At 32.2% G+C, this 19,547-nt stretch overlaps 2 protein-coding genes across 2 annotated transcripts; both read right to left on the bottom strand.

Annotated features, from left to right (window-relative positions):
- Positions 1 to 1,997: 1,997 nt before the first annotated feature.
- Positions 1,998 to 3,596, bottom strand: LOC145141337 (uncharacterized protein At5g01610-like). The gene is made up of 2 exons (XM_079074624.1): positions 2,974 to 3,596; positions 1,998 to 2,320 (listed from the first exon to the last, which is right to left on the bottom strand). The coding sequence occupies exons 1-2, from the start codon at positions 3,469 to 3,471 to the stop codon at positions 2,258 to 2,260; spliced, it is 561 nt and encodes a 186-aa protein (XP_078930750.1). The 5' UTR covers positions 3,472 to 3,596; the 3' UTR covers positions 1,998 to 2,257.
- A 1,980-nt stretch (positions 3,597 to 5,576) lies between these two features.
- On the bottom strand, positions 5,577 to 9,525 carry LOC145137898 (U1 snRNP-associated protein usp106-like). Its single transcript, XM_079072040.1, has 13 exons — positions 9,297 to 9,525; positions 8,665 to 8,717; positions 8,354 to 8,522; positions 8,203 to 8,266; positions 8,026 to 8,105; positions 7,788 to 7,941; positions 7,645 to 7,706; positions 7,486 to 7,560; positions 7,319 to 7,377; positions 6,867 to 6,948; positions 6,436 to 6,479; positions 6,118 to 6,360; positions 5,577 to 5,883 (listed from the first exon to the last, which is right to left on the bottom strand). The coding sequence occupies exons 1-13, from the start codon at positions 9,441 to 9,443 to the stop codon at positions 5,865 to 5,867; spliced, it is 1,251 nt and encodes a 416-aa protein (XP_078928166.1). The 5' UTR covers positions 9,444 to 9,525; the 3' UTR covers positions 5,577 to 5,864.
- Positions 9,526 to 19,547: the final 10,022 nt, after the last annotated feature.

Raw genomic sequence — 19,547 nt, 5'->3', positions numbered from 1 at the left:
AATTTCAGGTCCACTTAAGGGGTCACCATTATTCATTTCCTACCAAATTATCTGATATGGATTTTGTTTTTGAGTTTCGGTTATTTTGATTATCGTATTACTATAATATTTATTTGACACTTAGCTATCGATTTGAGTTATACATCAATTATATATAGCATAACATATAAATAAAGATAAATTAAACCAGTCCTTTTAACTTTTTAAAAATATTTAGGCGAACACTTTTACTTTTTTCCAGGTAATGAGCTGAGAAATGGTTATATGGGTTCTGAAATGGGCATGAATGCATTATGCCCCGTGAGTAGTCGTCTACTCATCCATAAAAATAAAAAAATAAAAAAATAAAAAAATAAATTTCATTTTTATATCATATATTTGGTAAAATATTTCTCAATTTAACATTTCATTTTAGTAATCTAAAGTTTTCTTTTATTAAAAAAATGGTCTTTGAAGATTTTTAATATAAAAAGAACCACAATTTTCACATGTGAACAGTAATTTCACATGTCAAACAAGTCTAAGGTTTTTTTTTTCTTTTTGTATTATTGTAGGTCGAAATTATAATATAAAGTTTTTTTTGTTATAAAAATGGTTTTTTCGAACCTTTGAAAAAAAATTTTTATATTTTTGTAGACCAAAACTACAATATAAACCTTTTTATTTTCTCTGTGAAAATGGTCATTGAAGATTTCTTACACAACAAATAAAAAAAAAAATGATTTTTCGACCAAAAAAAACTTAGACATTTGCAGGTCATCCCTGGAAAATTTTCTATATTGTAGTTTTTGCATGTATATTAGCTATGAAATTTGTCTTTGAAATTTCCTACCTTGGGAAAAATAAATGATTTTTTTTTGAATTTTTGCAAGTCAAACTTTACGAAAAAAAAATTAATATATTCAAAACGTCAAACTTGAAAAAATATATATATTCAAAAGGTCGTTTTGACAATTTTGTAGGTAAAACAAGTATTTTTCAAATGAAGTCTTGTAAAATTGATGGGTTTTTTTTTTTTGGTGGGGGACTAATTTTGACCCAAATCTGGGAAAAAACCTTAATATTAGCTAGATTTGTTTTTTATTTTTATTTCTTTTTATCTATAAATAATTGTAAACACTAACAATTTACAACATGATGATTTTAACAATTTTTTAATATGTTTTTATATGTATATTTTTATTCAAACTGCTATATTTGATTTTATATCATAACTTTTATTACATATTACTCCGATATAATCAGTGGACCATCTAATTTTTATCTATTTAATGATATAAATTTACAGTAATCGGACATATATCAAACATAATATATTTTTTGTCCCAAATCCGTTTTTTATATTTCGTTACATACTTATATTATAGCACTCAAATATTTCTTTACATTACAAAGTTCATATTTTTTGTACATCATATTGTTGAATTATAAAGTTTTACAGATGTTCAAATCCACGTTACAAAGTTCATATTTTTTGTACATCATATTGTTGAATTATAAAGTTTTACAGATGTTCAAATCCACAAGAATTTTATAAACTACATATCAATTTTCATTGAACTAAATACCCTAGATATTGTTAGATTTCGAAGCAAATTATACACTTGTAATCGATATAAGTCACTAAATTTAACTATTTTGCAATTTATATTAATACAAAACATCACCAAAATACATAATTCACCCAACTTTTTTATTTTTCATATAAAATACTAAACTACTTTACATAAGTCAATAAAATAATACAAATTTATCTCTAATCAATATTTTAATCAAATTCCATAATATGGATGGATCCAAAAGTATGTCACTATATTTTTTTCCATATGATACTTTCACTGCACCAATCAGCCACTTTTACCACCTCTACAAATAATGAAATAAATCCACTTATGCTGAATACGTGTTCTTGCACACAATAGTGCCCAAAGTCACCATATTTTTTGGCAGATTAAAATTGTTACTCTTAAACATCACAATACAACCAGTACATTCAATAAAGCCAATAGCATTCTATATTTTTTTCATTCACTTACTAATATTACTATATTACACAACCCCAATCTTCAAACAAAACACATGACTACATGTACATGTATACCACCATACTAAGTCATTCAAGAACAAACACATCATACACAATCATGTTTCTAATCTGTCATCTTTACACTCAGAAATAAAACCGAACAATACCCAACTCAAGTTAGAATTATCGATCCAGACACTCTTCAAATCTTTTGACTGTTTGTTCTAAAAGTTATGCAATGGCCCTCTGTTCATCCCCCTCACCATGCTGTTTAATAAGCTTTGCACTTTTGTCCTGCAATAAAGAAATGATATTTAACCCCATGTTTTTCTTTTTCCCCCAATATGTATAAAAAATTCCAAACTAAACTCAAAAAACTTTCAAATAAAACCTGGTGCAAAACTTTTATCTTCATGTACCCCATCGAACCAATAAAATATAAGTCCACTTTTGATTTTAAAGATTCCAACCAAGTTTTTTTTTCTATTTTAGTTCTTTATAGCCAGATATAGTTAACAAAATTCTTGAAAATAAATTGATAATTCTTGTTGATTTGGGGGTTGAAAAAAAAAACCGTGTTCAAGATTCAAAAATCGCATGTTGGCTCGATCATATGTCAATTTGGTTGCTAAACAAACAAGTTATTCCAACTAGGTGACCAAACAAACACTTTATCAACTAGGTGAGAGGAAGATATTGAAAACACCTGATTACCAGATGACCAATATAACCAGTTTCCTAAGTTTAGTGACTAACTAAAATATATTTTGTACTTGGATTATAAAAGGGAAGATACAACATGCGTGTATGACAATCTTTTAATAAATTCGATGCATCTTGCTATGAAATCCAATCGACTTTTAAGTTTTTGGAGAGTGATTTTCGTGATCTCAAGAGTGAAAGTGTACAAATTTGAAGAATGTTGGGGTTTATAGAAAGTAGCTAACCTGAATGCCGCGAGTATGATCCTTAAGTACAGTTAGTTCAGTTCTGGAAGCATCAACGTCGTCGAATTCAGTGCAATCTCTGGGGGTTTCAAACGAAGAGAGAGAAAATTGCTTAAACACAACACCAACATCAAAGTAAATGATACCAGACGTAGGAACGTCTACACGGATGCCTTGAACAGGAAACCAAAGGAAAAGATCCTGAGCCGCGATTCCGGAGAGATTAGAGATTTGACCGTAGCTTAGAGACCCGGAGAAGTTCCAATCGAATCGAACGCTGGTTTCGAATTTGGTATTGCATGATCTGTTTAAATGGACTTCGAATCGTTGAGTTGATGGGTCGATTGTAAAGTTTGTGATTCCTTTCGGGAGGAGGCCGATTGGGAGACCATTTGAACTAAGAGCGTCGTAAATCGATTGCTGTGATGATGCTGATGATGATGATTGCAGGGTAGTGAACAGCAAGGATATGAATATGGGTAGAAGATGAATACCCATTTCTTTGATTTGAGTGATTCTTGAAGAATTTTGGTAGGTTGTGCTAGGTTAGGGTTTATGACGAGGAAAAGGGGGAAAAGGGAAAAGAGGTTTTTGAAATCGAGATGGGAAATTAAGAGCGAAAATACCTTTTTATAGTTCACGCTTTTGGAGCCATACTTTCAATGTGTTTTGCACCAAAACTCTCCAGTCTTATTTTTTTAGAGAAAACCACAAAAGTAGTCCCCCTATGGGTTGGTTTTCATTTTTCTTTTTTTATTAAAGTCCAAAAAAGTTCAGGTCTGATAAATTTTTATTATTGTGATTTTGGTCCGTGGCCCATTAATTTATTTATTGCCCAATGCATGGTCATTATGGTGTAAAATACAATCCCTGTAGTATTTTTCTGTTTGTTAGAGAGAAAAAGAAAATTATTGAACAAAATGTGCATACTAAAGTAATTATATTTTACTCTTTTTCTAGATGTCTTTGGCATTTTGCAAGGTTCTAAAAAGTTCATCGTCACTTCGTCATGGCGCATCATGACATCACGCCTTAATGATATTTCGCCTCAAGTCATATGTATATAAAAATAAATAATGGTCTCAAATCACACCTTTTATATATATATATATATATATATATATATATATATATATATATATATATATATATATATATAAAATTATCGTCTCAAATCACACCTTATAAAGGAAATGGTTCGCCACGACTCGTAAAAGTTTGAGATTTCACATTGCCTACAAGTCACACTAGGGATGAGATTTAGAACCGGAAAACCGGACCGGAACCGGAACCGGAACCGTTAGAACCGGAATATGTAAAACCGGTCCGGGTCCCGGGTTTAAAGAATGGCTCTATCCGGGTTCCGGGTAATCCGGGTTTCGGGTCCTTCGGGTCCGGGTAAACCGGGTTTAAGAACCGGAACCGTGTTAGGAACCGAAACCGATTTTAGGGGCCGGAACCGGTTTCTATGGAAAGTTTAAAACATGCATATCTCATTCGTTTGAAGTCGGATTGGCATGAGGTTTTTTCCATAGTATAGTTCATAGTTTTTACATGATTTTAGACTATAATTTTGTCATTTTTGGGTTTATATTCATTGACTTATAGTCTCTCAAAGTCGGGATATCAAAGCTGGAAATTTTATGTTTTTCAGCTTTTTTTTATATTCTGTGATAGTTTTAAAATATGCATATCTCATTTGTTTGAAATCGGATTGACATGAGGTTTTTTCCAGAGTGTAGTTTATAGTTTGTATATGATTTTAGACTATAATTTTGTTATTTTTTGGTGTTTATTCATTGACTTATAGTCTCTCAAAGTCGGGATATCAAAGCTGAAAATTTTATGTTTTTCAGCTTTCTTTGTATTTCGTGATAGATTTAAAACATGCATATTTAATTCGTTTGAAGTCGGAATAGCATGCAGTTTTTTTCAAAGTTTAGTATAGAGTTTGTACATGATTTTAAACTATAATTTTGTCATTTTTGGTTTCATATTCATTGATTTATAGTCTACCAAAGTTGGGATATCAAAGCTGTAAACTTTTTTTTTTCTCAGTTTTATTTTTGTATTTTGTGAAATTTTAAAACATGCATTCGACCCACTTTACCCGGTTCCCCGGGTTTTTCGGTTTTAGACCCACTATACCCGGTTTCATTCGACCCACTTTGATATTTCCGGGTTTTCCGGTTCTAGACCCACTTTACCCGGATCCAAACCGGAACCGGTTCCTATATACCGGTCCGGTTTCCGGTTCTAAAAAATCTCGTTAACCGGTTCCCGGGTTTTCCGGGTCCGGGTTTGAACCCACCCTCATCCCCAAGTCACACATAAGTTATTTAGAACCATTGTATTTTGTTTTAGTTAGCGTTTGGTACACAAAAAAGAAGATTATTGGACATGAATCAACAAAATTTTATTGAATGTGTGTGGCGTTTGATAAGACTGACAGCATCAAATTTACTAAACTGTCCTTTCAGCGTTATCAGATTTTAACCGTTGAAAATGATATTATCCATTTTGCAATTATTGTATAAGCTGGACCTTTTTGTAATTGTCCTACACTCCTACTCCATTAAAGTGATGTTCAAAACAACAACCCATGAAAAGAAACTCTGGAGCATAAACTAAAGTTACAGGAATACAAAGGTTTAGGAATTTTGGGTTGTGCCACAATCAATCCCCCCGCTTATAACTCCAAATATGCAACACTAATATACATAGAGCTGCTGCGCTAGGAAACATAATAAGGAAATCCAAAAACAAAAACAAATACAAATTGAAGTCTCTTTTTTAGTACCAAATTAGAAGCACTTGTAAATTTGATTTGAGGTTAAAACACCACCAACCAATATAAAGAAACCTTCTTTCTCATCTGCTTTACTTCATGGCTAGTGTCGATCATAACGCCTGTTCATAAGTTTTCAAATTTAATCACAATGAGATCAGATGAATGGAGAAGTTATCATTATTTGATTAAAAGTTTGGTTTCAAAAATAAATATTTTTACGTTATCTATCGATTTAATTTTATTTAGTTTTCTAATTACCTTCCTCATTCCATTCCTTTGTGATTCCATTCCATCATATATACCAAACGCTAATAAGTAAATTTTATTTTAAAAAAAAAAAAAAAAAATGGTACCTTTGACGATCATAATCCCGAGCACGTTCCCTTGAGCGTGACCTGGATCTATGTCGACTCCTGGAGTCATAGCTACGGGACCGATCACGGTCATACCCACGATCACGCTCATTATTATGGCGGTCGCGGCTCCTTCGATCGTGGTCCCGTGCACGCTCTCGCTCTCGCTCTCTGCTACCTGCTCGGTCACGATCTCTATCTCTGCTTCCTTCCCGCTCCACTTCCCTGATTCGTTCTTTTGATCTGTAAAACCAAAATATATGTAATTCGCACACCATAAATAATCTCTCAAATTTTTCAAATAAAAAACAAGTATACCTTCTATCCTCTTCAGGCGCCTTCCTTTTATTGTTTCTCTCTTCCTGCCATTTTAAAAACAAAAAATAAGTGCTTAAAAAGACCAAATCCCACCAACATAAAATCAAAGGGTTTAGGTTAGCCATCCAGTTACTTCTCAATGTTTTTTTTAAATCTAAGGTCTACCAAATATACAATAATACTTGGTTATTAATATATGTAATTTTATTATTGATATAAGTTTAACATCGTAATGAATTGTTTCATTTCATCTCAATGTTTGTAAGTGTGAAGTTTCTATTATTGTTATCGACTTACAAGCTTAAACTACTTTTATGCACCTATATTGCTTGACCATCAAGGAAGAGTTTAGGGACCAAATGTGGACACATCAAATAGTTAGATGGCAGATTTCAACCTAAACCCTAAAGTAAAATAAATAAATAAAATACCTGAAGATCAGCTAACTTTTCACGGATTTGCATGTAGCCAAGGTGGAGCTTTCCACCAAAATGATCCGCTAGGCGGCGATCACTGAGATAGGCGTGAAAAAAAAAAATAACAACCGTAATAATTCATTGATTGAAAAAAAAATTAAATGTCGCATCTATAACAAATAAAAAAAATATTGTAGAAAATTGTCCAACAATTGTTTATCTAAGGATCAGAAATTAAAAACAACGCACATTCTTTAGCTGCAAAAGTATGAATGAATATCCTCGTAAAACTGGGCCCAAAAGCCTGCTGGTGACAAGGAGGTATAATTGCCAGGTCAAACACTGAAGTGTACTTTAAATTTAAACCCCAAATACTACTTCTTTTGTCTCATCTTTTTTATATAATAAATTATTTTCAATCAAATATTCACCATGTAGAAAAAAATAAAAAAAAAAAAACAAATTACCTGTCATAAACACTTAAAAACGCTCCACATATGTCACATACACGTAACTTCTGATCAGTCTGAAAAAAAATATTAAAAAGATGCTACTTAAACTTTATCTAACAATCTTTTAAATCGGTTAAAAAAAAGGGAAATTTATGATTAAAAAAAATGTATAGAAGACTTACAACTCGCACATCTGCAGCAGTATACTTAGAGGAGTCTGTAACAGGTTCTTGACGAGGAGGTAAATGCATTGAAAGCTACAAAAAAAATATGGAAAATAAGAAAAGAAATAAAAAAAGAATTTAAATTTGGAAGAAATATATTTTGGGAAAGTGGTGAACCTTTTTGAGTGCTTCTGCTTCTTCCAGTGCTTTTTGTGCTTCATCAACCATTCCTTGCTCACCTAGAAAAATGATTACAAATTAATTTCATAAAACATATGAAAATAGAACTCAAAATTAAATTTAAAAATTTAACTTATTACCAAGATCTTCTGCTTTTTTCAGCTTTTCATTGATTAATTCTTGGGTTCTAGCATCAGGAGTAGCAACAGGCAATGGTGCTAATGGTGGAGGATTTGGAAGAGGTTGAGGTAAAGAAGCTCGATCTTTGTTGAATGCATCTAATAATAGCATTGACTGATAATAGAAATAAAAATAAAAATAAAACATTAGTTATCTTTTACTATGATTATTTTGAAAAATCTAAAAAAGCACATGTACCTGTTTATCTGCTCTTTGAGTTCTAAGTTCTTCAACCATCTCAAGAGCTCGAATCTTCATATCTGCTTTTCCTTCCAGATCTAAAGAGTAAGTAAGAAAACAATCATACATCATGAGTTAATGGGTGAATTAAAAAGATAAAATGGGAAATTGTTAACTGCTACTAAAAGGAATTACCATTTTGATCAGCTTCTTTTAGCTTCTCCTTTATTTGCTTTGACAACTCAAGAATCTCAGGTGTCTGCACATTTAGCAAATGGGTAAATTAGACGAAGAAAATGAACTAAAAGAGACATGTATGAGGGTAAATTAGGTAAGTTCAATCCACCTGTGTAACCTCTGACACAGAAATAGCAATAGCAGCTTTAGCATCCTCTTCACTAAGACGTTTAAGAGCTCTGGCAATTTTTCTGTCACATTCAACAATGAGTCTGTCTATAACATCCTCCAATTCTCTATCATAATTATCTTGACCTTTTGCTTTAGCTTCTTGGTATCTGATTGCAGTTAAGTAACACTGATATTCAAAACCCTAATGTTCAAACATAAAATGTCTACAAATCATTAATGTTCTTAGACTTTTAGACCATAATCAACATAAAAGTCAGTAAAATATCATAAGGGTGGGAAAAAGGATACTCTTTCCTCAGCTGAAATGAGTGCACCTTCGGGCATGGTCCCATGTCCATTTTCTGGAGTTAACAAAAAAAGAAATTTTTTTAGTAAGCTTAGCAAAGTTTGTCACCAAAACAATATAAAATAGCTCAAATATATGCACTAGTTGACTGTAATAAACCAGAAAATGCAACTCAATTACATTATAGTTCATTAGTTCATTCCTGTTAAACTGATGTCAGGAATGCCAATAGAGCTTCCATGAATTATCCAACAGCCTACTTTTCTTATAAAGCTCTTATGACAAACCAAGAAAGAGGTCAATTACTCCTTATTGAACCAACAGATGAAATTCAGCCTAGGGAAGATTTTAAAACAAGCTTTCGTCATTTCCATTTTTAAGCTACATGTCTTAACTGTTGTAAACCTCCGATTCCTCTAAAGTCCGAAATAAATTAAGTAGAAGAGAGCTATTGTAATGAATTGATCTGTTTTGCTGCCTTTGCAGAATAGGGTTTTCCCCAATCCTCATAACCTACTTCGTGTAGCAACAATATAATTTAGAAACCCTAAGACGCAAATTCATGTCAAAACGCATAATTTAAGAGTGCGTATGCGATATGCGCAGATAAAAAAAAAAGTTTTGGTTTGCTTACAGTAAGTTGAAAGAGTTCATGAGGGCAAAGGCCGACCAAGAAAAGACGGCAGACATCACGATCGTAGTACTTCCGATTGACTTCTCTAACATCTCCATTCCGATTTGCCCCCATCAGCACATCTAGCTGCTTTCTTATTGCATCCATCTGAAGAAATTTCAAGCACGCAGTGCTTAGGGTTTTGGTGGTTTGGTTTTCAGGAGAAATCTGAACCAAGGCAGAGCCCCATCGACAATATAATACGTTTAAGAGAAAACTGCAAATTTGGTGCCGGTGCTTTGCCTATTTCTTTGGTTTCACTCCCTTGAGTTTTAAATTTTCAAATTTAGTCCTTTTCAAATTTCAATATGGTTTGTTGTGATTTTGGTGGTTTCCAAACTAAAATAACTAATTTGTCATTTTTTCTTTATCTATATATCTATTATAATCAATGTTCTAAATAACGTAAAGCATGACTTGACGGCAATGTCAAGCATCAAGCTTTATTTAGGTCCTGTTTGATATACGTCTGACCCGGCCCGGTCACACGTTTTTTGCTGACTCGGTCAGCTATTCTTGTTTGGGAAACAGATTTTGCATGTCTGACTCGGTAAGTTAGATCTGGACGGGAAAGATATGAGATATCTACTGACTGAGAAAGTTCCCAAAAGTGCCCTTGCCTTTCCTTGCCCTGCGTTCAAGTTTCAGTGCCTCCATATGGATCTTCTCTCTTCAACAGTCGATAATCAAAACCTTTTCTCCCCACCGATTAGCGACTTCAGCCACTGCACCCGTACCGATCGAAGATATCTTCTCATCAGGTACGACTTCCCTCTTCTCGGTTGCCTTTTTTTAGTTGTTTCTCTTCCGATTTCTTGATGTTTGTGTTCCGATTTTTCAACAGACCTTTCCTGTTCCGATTTTTGCTGTTTGTGTTCAGATTTTTTGTTGTTCTTCTTCTGATTTCTTGCTGATTTGTTGTTTATTTTGATTTTTCCTTGTTCTTCTTCTGATGCAGATTGTTAAATCTAATGAACTATTTCGTATAATCATCTCAATCCATTGTAAACACAAACTGATTATCGATTCGTCATCCTCGATTTGATGCCATATGACTTCTCCAGCCATTGAATTCTTATAAGTGTCGTCTGATTCTTATCATCACCAGGTATGATTAAACTTCAGAATATGCATCTCTTCAATTAGCTGAATGATATCTTAATTTATATGTTTTAATTTCGATTTGATGCCTTCAACTGCATTTGTTGCTTTGTAAATTCATATGTTTATAATTTTGAATGGCTTGAAGTTATCAGTAATCACTACTAATTTGCAATATTTTTGCATAATTAATCAGGTAGCTTGTAATGTATGTTTATTAAACTCTTGCCAGCAATTTTCAAAAGTTTTTAACGATATAGAGGGAAGATAAAGGTCGATTATGCTATGTCTTTAGCCCTCTTGATCGATCTTGCCCAAAGAAAGTCAATTACCTTGTGTATTTTGTTTCCTTTTGTTGGTTTTAAATTAAAAGGAACATGTTAGAATATGATTTAAGATGTTATTGGTTATGCTTCAGATCAGTTTAAGGTAGTATCAACTTTAGGAGGCTAAACATTCTTTGTTAATGTTGATAATGTGTTCCATTTTTTTGACCAAATTGTCCCTAAGCTTTTGTTCCTCTCCAGTTTATGATAAACATCATCGTTGGTTCTTGGGAGGCTAAAATAAGCAAACTTTTGCTGCCTAGTTTAGTACTTGTCAAGTTTATGTTATTTTGCCCGGTTCAAGTTGTAGATACTCAATTTCGGACGAAATTGCCCCTGAACTTTTGTACCTGCCCTTGAGTTTTTTTTTTATCTGTTAGTTGGAAGACTTCATTCAATTGTTCAGTTGCTCTTGGATGGTGGTGGTGAAAACATATTGTTATTGAGGTTAAGTACATTGTTTGTTTTGTGTAGTTTTCTTTTGTTTTTATTAGCTTTTGTATCTCTCCAACCTCTTGCAAGCATTTCATTTATTTTAATATTATTTTTTTCCCATACCGGTAAAAAAAAATCTTCCATATTCGTCTCTCAAACGTCTTTCTTTAAAATCAATAGAATGCTCTTTTTTACTTGTTTTTTTTTAACTTTGTAGATATGGAGAGTTGAAGACCATGGAGTTGTCTTCTTCAGAAGTCATGCGGGTTTGTTTAAATTTTACAAAAAAAAACATGTATTTGTTACCGAGGTGGAATAGCTTGGATGCAACTACCAAACCATTTTGTTGCGAAGATTAGGAAGAAGACAATTGAAGATTGTTATTTTATGTTTAAAATGACGGATTTCGGAAACCATTTGGGTTTAGAACTTTATTATTTTGAAGCAATTTTGATTATTTGTTATTAGAACTTGTGTTAATATGAGAAATTTAAATATTTTTTTTTAATAAAAATGTTAATTTTGAAGTTATGTATGTCAAATAGAGTTATTATTAACATTTTTTGTAAAAGGGTAATATGGTCATTTTTACATCTTGTTCTGTCCGGTTCTATTTTTACCAAAAAGTTTTAGACAACTTGTTATGTTCTGTTCCAGTCTTACCAAACGCTATACAAATTATTTGTCATGTCCAGTCCTATTCTGTTCAGTTCAGTCCAATCTAGTTCTGTTCCACCCGGTTCATCTACCAAACGGTACCTAATTGTGCTATTATTATTTAGGATGATGTTGATTTCATTAGTAGAAAGTTGTTTTATATTTAAAATTGTTCTTGATCATGATAAAAGTTATGATAAATTACTTTAAATATTAATGTTTTAGGATGGTTTAGAACGAGGGTAAAATGGTCATTTGTCATCAGTCAGCACATCCAATCAGATGTACAATCAAACAACATGATTTCTTACTCGGTCAGAATTTCTTACCCAGATAGACATTTCCCAGTCAGCACTTTCTCAGTCAGCAACTATCAAACGGGGCCTTAGTCGTGGCGAGCCACGTCGTTTGTAAAGTGTGACCTAAGACGGCAATTTTTGTATATAACTAATTAATATATATATATATATATATATATATATATATATATATATATTGCTATTATTTATTTTTATATACATATGTGACTTACGGCGGAATTTTGTCAAAGTTTGGCGGCAAGTACAAGTTTTGGAGTCATAACAAACTTTTTAGAACATTGATTACAATAGAAGCCAAAATATTTGAACCATATATGTTTGAAATTTCGATAACCTTTCAAATATTTTTCAACTTATTATACTTAAGTAGTTAGTTAATTATCATATTCATTTGAAACTTATAAAACTTTTCAACTTATCATATTGATTGTTTTAATTGAAATGTTTTCCCTATGATCTTTATTTTCATACTTGATTATGAAATATATTAAGGAGAATTAAAGGTTGTATCAAAGTCTTTCAAGGAGAATAAGGGATATGATTATGATTAGTCTTCAATCAAAAATCAAAGAAATGGGGAGACCTTAATGCTACATAAGTATGTATTTATGTTACACAACTTCGTTGCATTAACTAATAAGGACTAAGGAACTAAGAACTTTATAGTATTGATGGATTTTCAAGTTTATATTTTGAATGTCATATTATCTGTGTACAACATTTTTTAAAATCCAATAAAAAGAATTTGACTCATTTTGTTATGGTTAATATTATGTTATCATCGTGTTTGGTCGTTCGTATTTCTATTTTTTTTTACACATCGGTGTCGTATTTGTTTGTATTTTTACACAATCTCATTTTAATTGTTTGTTTCATTTATAACTTCACACACACACATATATATATATATATATATATATATATATATATATATATATATATATATATATATATATATATATATATACTAGCCGTTACTCGCACAATGCGACGGGCGGCAAGCGAGGGGCGGTGAATAATTTCATTTTCACATTTAGTTTTGTATCAGTGAATAATTTCTTTTACAATTAGTTTCTCTTTCGAAAAATGACATATTACAAAAAACAAACAATTTATCAAAGTTATCATCTACCATTTAAATATATCTTTAATAGATGTAAATACTTGTATGGTATTTTGGAAAATAGTTTCCTTTAAGGTTTAGGGTTTTCTGTCTTATGTTTATGGTATGACCAACATCAGTGATATAGTTTTTAGTAGTGTGATCGTAGGTGGGACGTTCACTATGGAGATGACGATTAATAGTTTTTCATTGATGAATATTTTTATTTCAGAAACATGTCATATTAAACAGATTGCACAATACATCAATAAATAGTAGTTTTGAGAGAGTTGGTAGTTAAAATGAGACTGGGATTTAGGATTTTGCCTTTGTTGGATTTACGAATTTCGTCTAATTTAGTATTCCAAACTGGAAAACATCATATTTGGATCAAAACTTTTCTAGTATATACTAAATTTTTGTTTCTATGAATGTCGTAAGAGTAATACATTTCAATAAAACAATTTAAAATATTAATGCTTAATTGATGTAAGGCCTTAAAGTTTTTTCGTTTTCTCATTAGTAGCTACTAACAATAAATTATTGGTTATCTGAAGTTGCTTCCTATTTTATTAGTACTTTGATTAATTGAAAAAATATGATTATTTAGAAAGATATTACTTAGCTTATTGAATAGCGGACGTTTCCTATATAATGACTATTTTATTTTCATGTTTGTATAAAATTTGATTTGTATTTTTTAAAGTTTAAGCTTGATTTATAGGAAAAAATATTTTTTATTTTAATTCGTAATTTTATCTTAGTTTTTTTTTGTCCATGACAAATATTATCAATGTATTTTGAAATTCAAAGCGGAGACATGCTCTTGTAATCAATTGCATGAAATGATATGAAAGTAAAATTGAACGAAGTAATCAAACACCAACATTTTTCCCTTGTAGAACATACAAATGTACCACAACTTTTTATCCCTTTTGAAGCCATACGAGATCACCCACAATAGAAGAAAATAAAAATTGAACGAAGTAATTAAACACCAACATTTTTCATACATCATATGGACAACTTTTTATCCCTTTTGAAGTCATACGAGATCACCCACAATAGAAGAAATTAAAATTTGAACGAAGTAATCAAACACCAACATTTTTCACATCGACATATGATGATATAATAACATTTTTCACACATCGACATATGGTGATATAATATTCTATTTAACCGTCCCAACAAAAACAAATATATATTTTGCCGAAACTTGGCATACATATAATCCTTCCATACCTGAAAATAACAAAAATGAAATGATTCAGTTAGCCCTTTAAAATTGATAGATATGATAAAATGAAATCCAACACCATAATTTTCTCCATTTATACATTACTTTTAATTTTACTTTACTTTCATATTGTGTCAACCCTGTTAATATTACTCCTAAGCTCGTTTCTTTAACGTTGAGTTAGTTTTTTTGCCACCTCTGGTTTTGAAAACCAACTGACTTTAAGAAAATGAAAAAACTCCTAAAAACTAATAATTGATACTAACAAATAAAAACAAAAAAAATTGCAAAATAGTGCATCAACAATGTTATTTAATTACAACCTCAATTACATATACATATGACATGCTGAAAGTCTCAACTTTGAAATCACAACTAACATATTTATAAAACACAAATATAGGCATAAGCACGACATATGGCTTGTAACAAAACAAAGCAAAAACCCATGCACAACCCATACTTAGTTAATGCATGCGTATTTGGGAGACACAACCAAGAAATTTTGTGAAACTTTTCGTAGTAACCAACAATTTTGAATTTTTCAGGTTGAATTTCTCGTGTATTAGCTAATCCACCAAAGCTTAGCCCAATTAATTCATCTGGAAATATGTTTATCCAGACAAATCGCACACTCCTACTACTCCTTTCTTTCTTGCTCTTGATCCACAGATGGTGTTTGACGGAGAGGACGACGGTGATGAGGGGTGGTTCTCAACAGTTTTGGTAGTGTAGATGTTTACGGTTTTAACAGGTGGAGGTGGTGTTCAACGATGCTTGGTACCATCGATGGCTCCGTCGATGGTACTGATGGCTCCGTCGATGTTTACGGTTGTAACAGGTCGTGTTCCAAGATGGTGATGGCTCCATCAATGGCAGCGACTTCGTGGAGGTGTTTGGCAGGTGCAAGTTCCTAGCAGGGTATGTGAAACATGGAGGTGGTGGTTAATGGTGAACTGATGATGCTGATTTTTAGTGGGCTGAAGTGGTGTAGTAGGTGGTGGTTAATGGAAGAGAATGATAACAAATGGGGGAGGATGGTTCTCTTTATGGTGCTCGAAGGTGGCAATAGTGATGGCTTGTGGTTCAGCTGAAAATCGGTGAAGACAAAGATGGGGAGTTTCGGTGGTTGATGATTGTAGGTGACGGTGGATGTTTTCGGTGGTGATTGGTATTGTCGGAAATGGGTGGCGATATAAGTTGATGGCGTAGGTGAAGAAGGGGGTGGTATTGGCTGAGAGTGTTGGTTGTTTTCGATGAAGCATACGGCGGTGGAGAGTTTTAATGGTGGTGTAGGGAGGAGACAATGGTTGTTTATGGTGATGATTTCCGGCTGTGAAGGTGGTAATGAAAGCTGGAGATGAACTGTACATGTAACATCAGTGTTGTTGAAGGTGGTTGGGATTGGGTGGTGCAATGGTGTGTTGGATTGTGAAGGTCGATGACTTTTAAGGCGAGTTGTGCACGAACCAGAACCCCGAAGTGGTGGTGTTTTAGAGAGATACAGAGAATGAAAATCACATATGGGGATGCAAGTAATTTATAGAGGAGGGGCCAGTAGTATGAAGAGATGATAAAATAATTTTTTAAAATTTGAACTCCGTTGACTTTCCCCTCAAATGTCGGCTATAAATTAGAAGCATTAGGGAAGATAAGGAAATTTTTAAAAATTCTAAATTTCTTTTTGGAGCCAAGCCTGTTTTCTTCGTTTGATTTGTTCATTTACCAAATTAGATTTTAAATAAAATATATCCCAAACAAGGAAAGATGAGTAATCCTAAAGATAAGATCTGACTATAGTTTATTATGCATCAATACTTGTAACTAATGCATTATAATTTGCAGAATTTATATTATAATATTATTATGTTAATAATTTGTTGTATTTGAAGCTTAAACATTTGTATGTCTTAAATCTATTTTTAGAAATAGTAAGGTATATATATATATATATATATATATATATATATATATATATATATATATATATATATATATATATATATATATATATATATATATATAAATGGTGAAATAAATCTAATAAGTATAGAAGAAGGTAATGAACTAATGACTTAATTTCATTAGAGCCATTTACAGATTTCGTTAAAAATATTATATTATTTTATTGATGTTGAAATTTTTATCAAATATACTTTTTATTGTTTAATTTATAAATTTATCATAAAATATAAAAAGGCAATTTATTTATATTCTTATCATTTTTTTCTTTTAAAACCTAAAATCTTCACTATGACCAAAATATAAACAATTACATTTAAAAACGTATATTACGCAGTTGATAAAATAAAACAACATGGATATAACAAAAACATAGTCATTGATCATAAATTTACAAAGTATATAAGTCGTCTGACTTTGCGAACATATGTTCTAGAACAAAGTAAAAGAACAGGTCAAAAATGCAAGTATATATATATATATATATATATATATATATATATATATATATATATATACTAATAAAAGAATAATTATCACTGTCATTTGTCATTTTCTTATAATTTATTTATATTTTCTTTTTAAATGCTCCATAAAAATGAAACTTCGCATTTTCTCATCATTTTTTATTTTTTAAAAAGTATTAATGTTGATAATAAGTTAGAAAATTATCTATTTGATTCTTAATTTTTAAGAGAAATTTAAATTCATATTGAATAATTTTCGGTTATGATTGTCGATAATTAATTGTATTTCTATATTTAAAATCCTACAAAATCATGTTTAATTAATAATTTATTGAAAATAGTTGATTAATAATTATGAGTTTTACTATAAAAAATTTAATTATTTTTATAACGGTGGTTCTCACGGACTATAATCTAGTATGTATATAAAATAATCTAAAACAAACCTTATTTAGTCTTAGATCACGACCATATAAAGCCATGTGCTTAGAGTTTTAATATGCTTCATGCTATAAATCAATGGGGTACAAAGCTCAAATGTATAAAATATCAATACGGTACATAAAAAAGATATATAAAGTTAGGGTGCACGTTACAGAGGAAAGATTTGTGATTGGCAACACTAGAAAAACATTCATTTTCTCATGATAGGGTACCTACATAACATAGAAACAAAGCAATGACAACATCAAATCCTAGTGCTTGAAAGAAAATTAAGATAACTTTTATTTTGTGAACACATAACCATGTTAAAGTCGCATTTAGCATTTACCCAAATGTTAACCACTACGAACCATGTCAAATTCTTGTTACTACTAAATGTGTTAGAGTTTTGTTGGGTTTTATGTACTCTAACATTCTTATGGTGCACATACAACCCTAATGCTTTGGATCTAAGTTTTCTCCAATTATACATGCAATATTGGTTTCCAAAGCATGAAGCCTAAACTAGCATACAAAATTTGATATATGAATCATAAAACTAGTTAGAAGATTACCTTTTAATGTAGCTAGTATAACTTTGGCCTTAAGAGAACTTAGCACCCTAAGTGTTGTGCCTCAAACAAGTCACAAACACCAATAAACAACTAGATGGATATGAGAGAGGTTATGGAGACTCAAAATCGGTTCTTCTTCTTGGAATGCAAGTGGTAGCCGATTTTAGTGCTTAGGGTTACATATATATAGTGTAGAAATTCCAAGAGTCATGTGTAACCCTAATTCTTACACTTAAGCTTATGATCCATGCATTTGATTTGGACTAATACTTCATGGACTAATCCATAAGCTTATCCCATCACAAATCAATCATGAATCATTAGCCCAATCCATATGTATCAATACTAATTAGATAATATGATTTCTCAATTAATATGTTATACTTATAATATATTAATAAATCACAAATAACCTCTTTCTCAAATACCCATCTTTCAAATTGTTCTGGTGAAGGCAACCCGAAATGGACCATGCTACTATCGGGTCAAATACATACCAACAATAGTTATGCGCTTAGACACCTAATCCAACATTCTCCTACTTCGATAAGTCTAATAACTATAATTGCCAATGCAACTTAAAATCCGATTAGCAATCGTAGCTCTCAAAAAGTCGATGTCATACTCTGATGTGTTTATTAGATAAGTGATCATATAATCCTATGTTCTTCAAGATATTGTGTGTAACGCCCCGATTCTCAAGTATTAATTTATGGTTTTAATTTTCATAATTCAAGGTCTACTCGACGAGTTGGATGCCTGACTCGTCGAGTAGCAGCGGGTTGGGCCACGTGCTTAAGTGACCTACTCGCCGAGTCCAAGATAGGACTCGACGAGTAGGAGCTGGAGGATGAAACCCTATGTAACGCCCCGTTTATTTACATAAATTCGTAAATGTAAGTCCCGGACTAATTTGTGGAGAATTTTAAAATTTGGGGGTTAAAAGTGTAAGTTCAGGACTAAATTGAAAAGGATTTCGGAGGTCAGGGTGCGTTTGGTAATTTATGGACTTAAATTGAAAAGATTTGAAGACTTAAGGGTTTATTGGTAATTTAGGGATCTATTATGAAAAAAATTTATGGGATCAGGGCTTAAAAGGTAAGTTTTGGATTCAGTTGTAAAGATTTCTGAAGGCAGGGTTAAAAGTGTAAAATATGGATTAGTTTGAAAGAAATGAGGGAAAGGAGGGGCTTAACTTGTCATTATGGGGCAAAGTTTCGTGAGTCAGGTATATAACCCAACATCACCGGGTGCCAAACCATAACCCTAAAGATATGATGTCGGCTGTCACCCCACTCCCTTTCATCCTCCAGCCGCCAACCTTATGACTACCACCGCTGCCGCCATACTTCCTCCACCACCGCCGCTAAGGCCTCAAACCTCCGAGCCCGACCACCTTGCTTCCTCCTACTGCCGGGAGGTCCATTGGCGACCAAGTTGGAGCAAGGAATGCCAACGAGGGGGCTGTGGATCTCCTCAGTCGCCGCCCAGCCGAGTTTATCCGTCGCTGCGCCGCCAAGCCCACTGCCGCCTGCACCTATGTTGGAATCGGAAGACCGACGACTTCAGGGGCTGTTATAGGCCATAGTCGAGTCGTTCACTGT

This window comes from Lactuca virosa, chromosome 9 (genome assembly GCF_052849685.1).
Source record: "Lactuca virosa cultivar CGN04683 chromosome 9, Lactuca_virosa_CGN04683_v6, whole genome shotgun sequence".
Taxonomy (NCBI): domain Eukaryota; kingdom Viridiplantae; phylum Streptophyta; class Magnoliopsida; order Asterales; family Asteraceae; genus Lactuca; species Lactuca virosa.
The sequence above is the reverse complement of the archived record's forward strand: the minus strand, read 5'-3'. Positions and strand labels throughout refer to the sequence as shown.